The sequence below is a fragment of the Erpetoichthys calabaricus genome, chromosome 13, assembly GCF_900747795.2.
Source record: "Erpetoichthys calabaricus chromosome 13, fErpCal1.3, whole genome shotgun sequence".
NCBI classification, from domain to species: domain Eukaryota; kingdom Metazoa; phylum Chordata; class Cladistia; order Polypteriformes; family Polypteridae; genus Erpetoichthys; species Erpetoichthys calabaricus.
This window is the reverse complement of record NC_041406.2, coordinates 106,716,403-106,729,579: the sequence shown is the minus strand read 5'-3', so window position 1 is coordinate 106,729,579 and position 13,177 is coordinate 106,716,403. Positions and strand designations below refer to the sequence as shown.

General features: G+C 37.9%; 1 protein-coding gene across 1 annotated transcript in view; it reads left to right on the top strand.

The window, feature by feature from the left end:
* Nucleotides 1-13,177, top strand: part of ptpn3 (protein tyrosine phosphatase non-receptor type 3) — a 363,093-nt gene that overhangs the window by 298,186 nt on the left and 51,730 nt on the right. The window contains exon 22 of the mRNA XM_028817422.2: nucleotides 2,712-2,858. Within this exon, the coding sequence (XP_028673255.2) occupies nucleotides 2,712-2,858 (147 nt within the window). The remainder of the gene's footprint in view (nucleotides 1-2,711; nucleotides 2,859-13,177) is intronic.

Sequence of the window (13,177 nt, the reverse complement as noted above, 5' to 3'; positions counted from 1 at the left end):
AGATATACTGGAACAAGATATCTCAGTATTTATTGAATTTGCCATAGCATATTTTTTAAATAATTATGTTCCAAAAATACTATAAAATATATCATAAAATGTTTAGATTTTCTTTTATTGTTAGTTTAATAGTGTGCTCTTTGACCTTTTTTTTTTTTTTTTTTTAATTATTAAACATGTGCCCAAACAACAGACTACAAGATTAAACAGTGTACTGTAGGACATGTGTGTATACTGTATATACTGTAGGTACTTAAATAAGCTAGGTGGTACTGTACATCAAAGAGAAACATGAGGTGTCATTTTGAAATTCTGCATAAAATAGGTAGATTAATTCTTAGTTTTTGAAATTGAATGAAGTTAGCTGACAAAAATCAGAAGAGATTACCGGGATGTCAGCATCCTAAATCTGTTTGAGACTAATCCAAGTGCAAAGTTTTATGAGCAAGTCACATTCAATCTTCATGGCCTTATATGGTCTTACATACTGTATACTATAAAGACATGTTAAAACCAATAAACATATTCTGCCTCTTATAAGCATTGCCTTTAGTGTCTGAATTAAAGCAACAACATTTTCAGCCATTTCTGAAAAATGTTTTAAAAAGCAATTATGAAACAAAACATACAAACGTAACAGAAAGATGCTGAGAATTTTGTATTGTAGTATGGGAGTTGTGATATTCAAAGTGGGTATTAAGGATTAGTCCAACCCTAGACACAAAAAAAGTCTATATATAATATATATATATATTAGACTTTTTACCATTTCTTCCTTACCTTCAGTTTTTTTCTGTACATCTTTCTATTTTTCTGAAATGTCTTTTTTGGGGCATTTTTCTTGGCTTCTGCTTTAATTCTTTTTTTCCCAATTTGTGTCAAACTTTCCAATCTATGCATTACAGGTCTAACTCAGCTCATCAAATTTATGTAATCTGCTAAAACTTGAAGCAGTTCATTCTTTGTACTGTTTCAACATCGATGCTGATCAGGATGTTGTTTCCTTACATAAAAAGTAGTTATTTTATTTTGGTGTCATTCATGGTCAAGTTGTTGTCATTACACTAGTTAGTAAAATCTGCTATATTGTACAAGTGTACAGTCTCCTTGTCATTACTAACATACCAAGTCACTTTTTCTGTTAACAGTAAATTTACTGCTTTGGATGTTGCTATAGTTGGCTATTCACTCACAGGTGAGTGAGTGAGGTAGCAAAATTGTGTGGTTGTCCATAATCTAAAACCTGCGCAGATTGTCTTTTGCCTGCCTTTGCATAGGCCCAGACCTCTAGCATTAAAGGCCAGCTTAGAGGGAACAGGTTTGTTGAAGGACAGAGCTGTAGTCAGCAAATATGATTCAAATGTTAGACTCTGCAATGTTTGGGCCACTACCTAATGGCAATATGGTAGTTTTGTTAAAATGCTCAATAACAAATGCGGCAGTGAGAAGCTAAAAGATTCTGTCAACACAGAGGTCATGAATCTGTGTTACACCTGACATTCTGAAACAATTCAGTCTTGTTTAACTGCTTTGCCAGTTTTTGCCTTTGTAAAGGCCTATCGCTTTGTTTACTGGAAGTCTATGCATTTTGAAAATGATAATGGGTGTAAAACATATTCAGCCTTTATGGAAGTTGTGTAGAAGTGCTGGTAATGTCACTGCCTCTTTCTTTGCAGTTATTGATGTTTCGAGGGATTTGTTTCTTGCATTGTAAATATTTCCATTTTTTCCCTTGTATTTGCAAGTGCAGATTTTCAAACATTAAGAAAATCTCAAAAGTATGGGATATTTTCTTATGGAACTAGAGACACTTTGGTAAATTATTTATTTAACTCAGAATCCTAAATGCGGTATACTGTAAATTTGTATCCTGCTTCAAAAAGTTGTGCTGATCTTGGAGAACTACGTGAAATCGGATCAGTTGAATTCTCAGAAATAAGTGTAGTACTAAATTGGTCAAATCTCAATAAGTGTAGAATTTCATGTTAATGATGTGTACTAATGAATGGAACTGTGTTGGTGTATGTGAGATTTTGTTCTGTCATTCACACAACATACAGTAATATTACACTGTATTTGTTATGTAATTAGCATACCCTTATAGTGATTGTTGTTTCTAAGAAGAAACAAAACAGAACAACCTACCTTCCTATTTCTCACCTACATAACTAGCATGGTCTACTGATCTTTTAACGGTATGTCCATGTTGGGAAATGAGTAGTGATTTCCTTATTTATTGAGCAGAATGCTACATAGCCAGTACAGAAATTAAGCACAAAAACGTAAGCTGTGATATTTAGTTAATGTTGTATTTCAACTACTTTAGACAAGTAGCTTCACTCTCTCCCCAAATGGTGCTTTTACCCTGGGGATTATATCTTATGGGTTTTTATATTTGCTTGCTCTGGGCCCTTAATAGTTTGTTGCATTTGAGTGACTTAATTGAAACTGATGCTATCTTTTTTTTTCTATTTGACTTGGGCCATCTGCTATTGCTCATAGAATGAAGCTGATGGCAAAAATGACTGTTGTACAAAAAGCAATTGTGAAATTGTAATTCTGTGCATTATTATTTTGGACAATATATACACTGTTCTTTATAATAAATGCAAGTGCCTTTTGTAGAAGCTATCAAGATCAAATAAGAGCCTTGGTTTATAGAGTTACACCGCATGTAAGATTTTCATTTTGCATCCCCTCCTCTTTTGCAGATGGAAATCCCCTCTGGTAACATTGTTAACAAGTACATAGCAAGTCAAGGTCCTCTTCCACACACCTGTGTGCACTTTTGGAGTGCTGTGTGGGAGCAACACTCATCTGTGATTGTCATGCTAACCACCCTGACAGAGCGGAGCCGGGTAAGTATAGTAGGCAAAAGCTGATAGATTAAAGAAGGGAGACATACATGCTAAGAGTATGCATACTAAGAGAGTGAAATTCCTGAACAAGTATGCAGAATGATCCCTACATGATCCTGATGCACTCTGTTTAATGCTATTCTTCCCATTATAGGATAGAAAAGAACACTGCACAAAAATTAGATGGGAATTTCAGCTCCAGTTTGCCAGATCACTGCAATAAATTCAACTAAGAATACCAAAGCCTGATTTGATAAAATGGTAGTTGTCAGGTAGAAAGAACACATTTTTGCTTAGTATGTTTACAGTATTTTTTTTCAGTTTTTTTGTTTTGGATGTATTCTAACCAATTATGCACCAGTACTCTCATAATTGCCAATGGACCGACTTACTGGGTATGTCACACTACACAACTAGGAATTGTGGGAGTGTGCTGTGCCTGCCTGTGACTTGCTGAGATTACGTAAATGAAGGGAACTACTGAAAATTGATGGGAAAGTCAAATAATGTGACATGACTTTTATTGACAGTGCCAGGAACCATTAAATGCTAATGGAGTTTATCAGTTTGAAGCTCCTGGAATTGTTTAGCAAATATGTTGTTAATGCTCAATTGTTGTTACTGCCATTGTGCCAATCATGGGGAGTGGGTTTTCAAACTGTGGAAAGCTATACAGTCATGCAGGGATTTATAGACAACCAAGTTGTGGCCATTCATACTTATAGCTGAGGACCATAGGAAAGCAATAGGATAATGTTTTAGAACTTGCCAAAACCAGCCACTCCTGGCTGGCCACAACACCTTTTGTTTATCATGTACTTGTGGCAGCACTGCCATTCATAGTATAGAATGATACACTTTGCTGCATCCAATAAATGGCTATGAACTAGCAATACGTTTAACTTTAAAAAAAAAAAAATCAAAAAAAAAAAAAAATCATTGTGCTCACAGAGTTCTAGTCTAGCACTGATTGGCCATACCAGAAAGCATCCATATTACTAACTGAGAATAAACCGGATATGGACGCAGGTACACGGCGATGGGACCATGAGACGTACTGCGCAGGTGCGCGTCTCATACACCGCAAGCGAAGTCTTCTCCACCGCGAACGAAGGAGTCACGGCCCAAGAATGAAAGAGCTCAACTAACGTGAATGAGAAATGAAGCAACAACGCGCCCATAGCTAACGACTAACGACACAGCCACACACAAAAGAGGATTCTGCGCTGCACCCCAGAGTCAACCGTGAGAGGCTACGGAGGCCCCACAGGTCCACAAAGATAGAACGGAAGGCGCAGGCGTCACCGTCATAATGTAAGTGGCACTACTGCGGAGTGAAGGCACAGGCGTCACCGACATATTGTGAGTGGCACTACTGCGGAGTGAAGTTAGGAATAATGTGCTGCTTGGGATTGTACAAACCGCTGAACGCTTTACACCAAATTCAAACACAATACAGCTCAACGATACAAACACGAGCCCGCCTGGATAAGATCAATGAACGCGGGCGCCTACAACGCGCGTCTGACACTGTGGAAGCAAAGCAGGCACGGGTTCAAAACGAATGACCTCGACTGACGGATATACAAACACGAGCCCGCCTGGATAAAATCAATGAACGCAGGCGCCTACAACGTGCGTCTGAAATGCCGCGGGCAAAGTGGGCACGGCTCCAAAATGAACGAGCTTGACTAATGTATTTCAGGATATCCAACGCCGGGGGTAGGCGAGCGAAGCGAGTAGGGGGCGGAGCCCCCTTGTTTTGTTTGAAGTCACACTTCACACAGTTTGCACTTCTTATCTGTTTCCGATCTGTGCAGGTGGTTCACACTCTTTTCTTCCATTAAGAAGATGGCAGCTCCTTGTAAATAGTGATACATCTTTCATTATTTTTAATTCACAGGGTGTCATATGGTTTCCGATTCTTAGAGGGCCCTTTAAGGTTTTTTATGATCAGCACTGCTTCCCTTACACAGACCTGGCGTACAGATCAGTTAATGCTACTCCTTACTGGCAGTTAAAATATGCATACCAACAACCCACACCAGACCCACAAACTCAGTTGCAATGACCTGTATACTTTGTGACCAACCTACGGCCAGTTTGACATATGGAGCTGTAAGTGCATGAACTGTACAAAAAAATAACCTAACAAATGTGCCTTTGTAGAAGAATAATATCTCACCAACTTCCTTTGAATTCATTTTATTTAATTGGTTCTTGAAAACTCAGACCCCTTAATTAGCAGCAAAACAATAATGAATTACAAAATGAACCAAAACACGACCAGCAAACTGTGTCGATCATACAATGTGTGAAAAAAGAAAGATGAAGGTCTCAAGAATGTTGATCTGCTCAGGTCCCCAACACATTTGAACAGTGCTCTTAGAAAAGAGAAAATCAACAATTTCAGAAATATTTGCTATTGCCCAATAAGAGCAGCAATAAGCCATGGAATTATGTTCCATGGATGATGTAATTTGCTGGTGATTCACATGCATGGTGAATCACCAGCTCATCATTGAGCACAAGGTTGCATTTGCACTACCTGTTGCATGACCAATTTATAGCCACCAATGGAAAACAGCCTACCCAACTTGTAATGTATTATTTTGCCCAAGCATGTCAGAGGGAGAATTCCATAAAAGGACAATCCATCTATTGTCTAATGTGCAGTAAAATACTCAATTTAAAAAAATGAGTGTGCAAACTCTTTGATTTTTAATATAATGTATCAAATGTCTCCGCTGTTGGGCTCAGTAGTAGACTACCTGTGCACAATAGACCATTTCCCAAAACAAGCATTTAAACTGCAGTATTAATGTACAGTATGTGTTGGCTACTGCTGTTAGCAGCATTAGAAAAAAAGTATTGTGACATAGCACATGCAAAGTACAGTAGGTATGCGATCCCCTACATTTTTTTTTGTAAAGATACTCTGATCAGATTAAACATTTTCAGTGATGGATGGATGAACAATACCTATGGGTAAAACAAAATCTGAAATAAACTTATAAACTTCTGACCATGAGCCCATTTTTTTGCTGGTTCAGTATGTGATTAGACAGTCCATTTTGTGCTTTGATGATGAAACAGGGTAACTATTGCCTGTTGCTCAGGTGTACTGTCAAACATGACAACTGCTCTTCATTGTGCTGTTATAAAAAACAGTTGGCTATAGTTTTAAACCGCCCTTAAATGATTTTAATCATCTTTATAACCTCACAGAATTTTGGTAGACTGATTACTCCTGGGAAGGTTAACTACTATCCCAGTTGTTTTCCATTCGGAGATTATTACTCTTACTGTGTGGTGGAATCACAGAGCCTTAGAAATTACTCTTTAGCCCTTTCACTTTTTTCTGATGTTTTCAGGAATTTCCATTCACTGTGGCAGAATGTGCCCGTTGATTCTTTGTGCTTTCAACTTGATGGTAATGGTCAAAATAAGTAAGGGTTATATTGAGCAGAGCTGACTGTAATCAAGCCTGTGTGGTTTCAGTTAATTGACTCTAATTATATATTTAATAGGGGTGTTTTAACTAGGGGGCAATTACTTTTTAAACAGTGCCAGTTGGTGTTGGATAACTGTTTTGTTCATTAAATGAAAAATGAAAGGAATAATTAAAAAAGTGTTATTTGTTCATACAGGTGCCATTTATCTAATGTTAGATTTTAGTTAATGACCCGAAAACATACAGTGTCAAAGATTTTCAATAATATAGTCAATCAGGATAGGAGCAAATACTTTTTTTACAATGCTATACATATGGCAACAAGTTATTTTCAATTCTATTAATACAGTTTAAGCTGTCAATTTATCATTTATAAAAGATACAATTTTGAGTTTGAGCAGATGGATGAAAGATTCTGTTTTCTAATTGTCAGCATCCATATTACATGCTACATGAGAACAATGTGCGGTATATGTAACATATTAATTTGTAAATATAGCTGCAATAATAAAAAGACTGACTATTGTTATATGGCCTGTTGAGTATTTAGTGCTGCTGCTGCACTGATTGAAGTCCTAGCCCAATCCCTCTCTGTGTATTATTTGTACATTTTGTCATAGCTCTGCCTTAGACTGGACTGTGGTCAATGCTAGATCAAGAAGGGTAATGGGCTACTTGTTATAGTTTAAGAGCTGCTGTCTTAATTTTAGATCACTCTGTGCATTTGCTTGAGAGGCAGATTGGTGCAGTGGTTAGCACCGTTGTCTCATTGATCCGGTCCTGAATTTCAGTCCTGTGTATCTGATTATTGCTTGTTGAAGGGTGGTTCACTTCAGGTACTCTGGTTCTTCTCCTACCTCCCAAATAATTAATTGGTTACTCTAAATCAGCTCATTGCAAGTATGTGTGAGTGGACTCTGTGATGAACTTGCAACCCATCAACCCATTAGATTCCTGCTGTGTACCCAATGTTTCCAGAATATGTTCTTCCCACTCCCCAGCAAACCGTTTTTGCATTAAGCAGTTTTGAGAATGTTAACTCACTAAAATATATGTTTGTGTTTATCAAGGAATTTAGAAATCATTGAAGAGAGGAAAGGGAGAGAGAGTGACAATGAGAGAATATATGCTTTCACAGAATTTTTAGTGGTTTGAGGATCTAAGAGGGTTGTACTCATTTTGAAGTGTCAGTAAAAACACCTCGCAGATGATAAGTTTGATCATCACTTCTGTTTTACGGACATTCAATAGTGTTACAGTACAACAATTGGCATTGTGCATTAAACTGTTGAAATGATCTCCATACAATGAATAAATGCTATATACAGTATGTATGTGTGTATATATATATATATATATATATATATATATATATATATATATATATAGCATTTATTGATTGTATTCCAATAAATGCTATATACAGTGGTGTGAAAAACTATTTGCCCCCTTCCTGATTTCTTATTCTTTTGCATGTTTGTCACACAAAATGTTTCTGATCATCAAACACATTTAACCATTAGTCAAATATAACACAAGTAAACACAAAATGCAGTTTTTAAATGATGGTTTTTATTATTTAGGGAGAAAAAAAATCCAAACCTACATGGCCCTGTGTGAAAAAGTAATTGCCCCCTTGTTAAAAAATAACCTAACTGTGGTGTATCACACCTGAGTTCAATTTCCGTAGCCACCCCCAGGCCTGATTACTGCCACACCTGTTTCAATCAAGAAATCACATAAATAGGAGCTGCCTGACACAGAGAAGTAGACCAAAAGCACCTCAAAAGCTAGACATCATGCCAAGATCCAAAGAAATTCAGGAACAAATGAGAACAGAAGTAATTGAGATCTATCAGTCTGGTAAAGGTTATAAAGCCATTTCTAAAGCTTTGGGACTCCAGCGAACCACAGTGAGAGCCATTATCCACAAATGGCAAAAACATGGAACAGTGGTGAACCTTCCCAGGAGTGGCCGGCCGACCAAAATTACCCCAAGAGCGCAGAGACGACTCATCTGAGAGGTCACAAAAGACCCCAGGACAACGTCTAAAGAACTGCAGGCCTCACTTGCCTCAATTAAGGTCAGTGTTCATGACTCCACCATAAGAAAGAGACTGGGCAAAAACGGCCTGCATGGCAAATTTCCAAGACGCAAACCACTGTTAAGTAAAAAGAACATTAGGGCTCGTCTCAATTTTGCTAAGAAACATCTCAGTGATTGCCAAGACTTTTGGGAAAATATCTTGTGGACTGATGAGTCAAAAGTTGAACTTTTTGGAAGGCAAATGTCCCGTTACATCTGGCGTAAAAGGAACACAGCATTTCAGAAAAAGAACATCATACCAACAGTAAAATATGGTGGTGGTAGTGTGATGGTCTGGGGTTGTTTTGCTGCTTCAGGACCTGGAAGGCTTGCTGTGATAGATGGAACCATGAATTCTACTGTCTACCAAAAAATCCTGAAGGAGAATGTCCGGCCATCTGTTCGTCAACTCAAGCTGAAGCGATCTTGGGTGCTGCAACAGGACAATGACCCAAAACACACAAGCAAATCCACCTCTGAATGGCTGAAGAAAAACAAAATGAAGACTTTGGAGTGGCCTAGTCAAAGTCCTGACCTGAATCCAATTGAGATGCTATGGCATGACCTTAAAAAGGCGGTTCATGCTAGAAAACCCTCAAATAAAGCTGAATTACAACAATTTTGCAAAGATGAGTGGGCCAAAATTCCTCCAGAGCGCTGTAAAAGACTCATTGCAAGTTATCGCAAACGCTTGATTGCAGTTATTGCTGCTAAGGGTGGCCCAACCAGTTATTAGGTTCAGGGGGCAATTACTTTTTCACACAGGGCCATGTAGGTTTGGATTTTTTTTTCTCCCTAAATAATAAAAACCACCATTTACAAACTGCATTTTGTGTTTACTTGTGTTATATTTGACTAATGGTTAAATGTGTTTGATGATCAGAAACATTTTGTGTGACAAACATGCAAAAGAATAAGAAATCAGGAAGGGGGCAAATAGTTTTTCACACCACTGTATATACAAACTGTATAAGAATGAGCATTTATAATTAACAGTTTTAGATCAAAGCAATGCTAGCCTCCATCAAACTTCAAAGAAAGGACGACTTTAGAGAAACAGCTTGTATATACTTTTTGAATTATGCTAACAAAGCAAACCAAGGCGTTTACAGTTTGCAATAGTGGGCCATAGGTCACATGCACTTTTTGTGGTCGTGTTCACAATGCCACAATACCTTCTTAATACTTAAACCAACCCCAAATCTAACCAAAACCCCCCCCCCCCCAACCCCAATGTTTCCCCCAAATCTGCTGTTAAGATCTTATGGTACAGAGCCTGTACTTCTAACAGTGTATTATCTCTGTGCAGGTTTCAGGTGAGCCAACTATTCATATACTATAATAGACGGACACCTAGTCCTGGGCCTTTTTCCACGTGTCTCTTTTTTCAGTATTAGATTGATGCTATTGTGACAGTTATGAATGATTTTAACATTATTTCAAAAAGATTTTTTTTTTTTTATCCATGGTTGAGTAAGTAACTCAAAAAAGTATCATGAGCTTTTTGTTCAGTTTCAGTTATGAGAATATACTCATAACTCATATTTATGAATGTTAGGTATGATTCATCTTGTAAGTACATCCCTGTGTGTGTTACAATTATAATTTAGCAGTTAATATCGGGGGAGCAATTCTGGTGCCTCATTGATTCAGTGTTGGCATTAAGAGCAGGAGCTGGGGATACTCTGAGTAGGTTTGAAAAAAGTGTCCTAAGCAGAGGAAACTGCAAGGGGACCTATTTCAGGTATTTAAAACATGCAAAGTCATTGATAAAGTAGATCCTGCAATATTCTTTCAGCTTAAGGGTGAATTGTGTACTCAAGGACACCATTGGAAATTAAGGAGAGGTGTATTTAAAACTGAAGCCAGGAAGCACTACTTTACATAAAGAGTTGTGGGACTCTGGAGACATGGAATTGTAACAGAAACCTTGACAACTTTTATCAAGGTTCTGGATGAGATGTTGGGATGGCTTTGCCGTTAGCTAAACATTGATGAACTGAATAGTCTACTCTCATTTGTTAAATTTCTTGTGTTTGAAGTACTGCAGCCAGTTTCTCACCAAAATCAACTACAGAAATCAAGAACCACTTAATGCAAACGAAAAAGTTTTTAAACATGTTTTGAAATAGCAGAATATCATATTCAGGCTTGCAAGGTGCAGAGTCTGTCCCAGCACCATTGAAGAAAATGGTAGAAATTAGCCCTGGGCAAGGCACACAAGTGGTATGAACCTGCCTGCCACTACAGAATCATTTTAGCACCTTGTACACACAGGAACATAAGACGCATGGCTGTATGTTCATTGGTAGTCTAGATCAGTGCTCCGCAACCGGTGTGCCACGGCACACTGGTGTGTCTTGAGCCGATACAGGTGTGACGCTGTCAAATAAGACAATTTTCTAACTAAATAATATTTCAACGGTCCTCCTTAGAAACACAATAACGAGAATACATGCAATGAAATATTCGCGTAAATAGCCTTTTAAAGGTTTCATGATTTTATGTGTCATTTCTCTGAATTAATAAATTCCATCGCCTGGCGCCTACGACGTAGGCCCTACATAGTCGCCAGACAACTCCGTAGTATGCTTTGATAGGCAGAGCGCTCCGTGCCCTCACCTAGATTCAATTCAAGCCGACGTATTAGTCGTGCTACGTCGCATTCACTCGTCTTGCGACAGTAGTTATCATTCATTACTATTAGTTGTGTTGCTGAATTGTGTATGGTTAACGTTCTTCGTGTGATTCATATTTAGTTTCATACCCCTTTAAATATGGATAAATTTTTACGTGGAAAAGATTCGTCTTCACGTACAGATGATGAAGAACCCAGCACAAGTGTTGCAAAAAAAACAAAGAAGATTGTGAAAAGGAAGTACAACGAAGACTACATTCGATATGGATTTTCGTGGTGTGGTGACGAAACAGCTCCAAAGCCACAATGCATCATTTGCAGCGATCAGCTATCAAACGAGGCAATGGCACCCAGTAAAATAAATCGCCATCTAAATTCAAACCATCCCAGTTACACCAAAAAAGACAAACAACTCTTGTGTTAATTAAAAATGATAAGCGGTCATGCTTAAAAGATCTTGACCAAGAACTTCGGGTTGCGCTGTCAAATATTGAGCTGAATATAAAACTTTTGTGTTCATTGAAACAAGCGCAGGTATCACATTAATCAGTTATTATGTTATAATAATTATTAAGATTGCATAAAAGTAAATATAGTATAGTTTTTATGTATGTATACTTATAATAAATGTATACTTATAATAAAAAATGAAAATTTATTGTAAAATTTGTGTATTAAATTAATATCTATATATCAGTGGCGTAGCTGGAGATCATGTTGCCCGGGGCGGTGAAAAATTTGACGCCCCAAAGCTGAAAGAATTTTTTTTTTGCGCCTCCTCAAGGAACAAAAAAAAAAGGAAACTACCGTAGTTTGGACGCCCCTAAATAGCTGGCGCTCGGAGCAGACCGCCCCCCCTAGCTACGCCACTGCTATATATTTTAGCTTTTGACGTGCCGCAGAATTCTATGAAGAACTTTGGTGTGTCGTAGGTGAGAAAAGGTTGCGGAGCACTGGTCTAGATGATGTAATTCGTTCATGATTACCTTAGCTGCTAGTACTGGAGTGACACAATACTATGTCAGTGTCTGAAGGCAGAGAATTCCCAACATGTGCACTGTTGACTGCTTTATTAATTTCACTTAACCAGACACATTTGTTGTTGTTTTTTACCCACACATACAGTAATAAGCTGCACTTTGTTTGAATCTCACTTCAAGACTTTCATGCCTGTGTAAAAAAGCAACGTCATTTGTGTGTGTGCGCCTGTGCCTTTTCATTCACATTCATGATTGCATGCTTGTGAAAAAGATGCTCCAGTGTCTTGTGTACAGTTAGTGTAAATGCAATTTCAAAATTAAGTTGATGCAGTTAACCTTTAATGGAGTGTGGTGCTGACCTGGTGTAAAATTTAAATAGAAATGAATGAAGCTTGTTCAGTAATTGGAGAGGTAGAAAGTACATTATGAAAGAGGCAACATGGGTCACTGCGTTACTGGCATCGCATTTATTAATTTGAAGTTGTTTTTTTTTCTGGTTTTATTGTCCTGACATGTCACTTTCTAAAATGTTTAATTCAGACCACAGTCATAGGGGGTGCTGGAGCCTTTCCCAGCTAGCATAGGGCACAAGGCAAGAACAAACCCTGGATTGGGAGCCACTCCATCGCAGGGCAAACGCACACATACACACAAAAACACACACAGGCCAGTTTAGCACTGTCAGTTCACCTAACCTGCATGTCTTTGAACAGTGGGAGGAAACTGGAGCACCTGAGGAAACCCATGCAGACATGAGGAGAACATGCACAGTCCACAGTGGAGGACCCTGGACTGGTTTTATTGTATTTGGAGAAGTGCAGTTCACATACACAGATAGGTTTTCTTTTTTAATTAAAAGCAACAAATCTTGAATTGCTTTACATGCTAATCAAGCAGCAAATTATTAGAGACTTTGCTTTTTCCAAATAAATCACTTATATAAAATGGAGTGGGAAAGTATTATATCACTAGTGGTAACTGAGAAAATGTGCATAGCATAAGAATGGCAAATCAACAGGAACTTGCAAATACATGTGCAACAGATTGAGTCCTCACTCAATTATAAAAAAAAAAATTATAAAAAAAACTCAATCTATTGCCAGAAAGAGTTTACAGTTCATACAGGTAAGCACAGTTTGGGTGTTGTGGGCCGCTTGCACA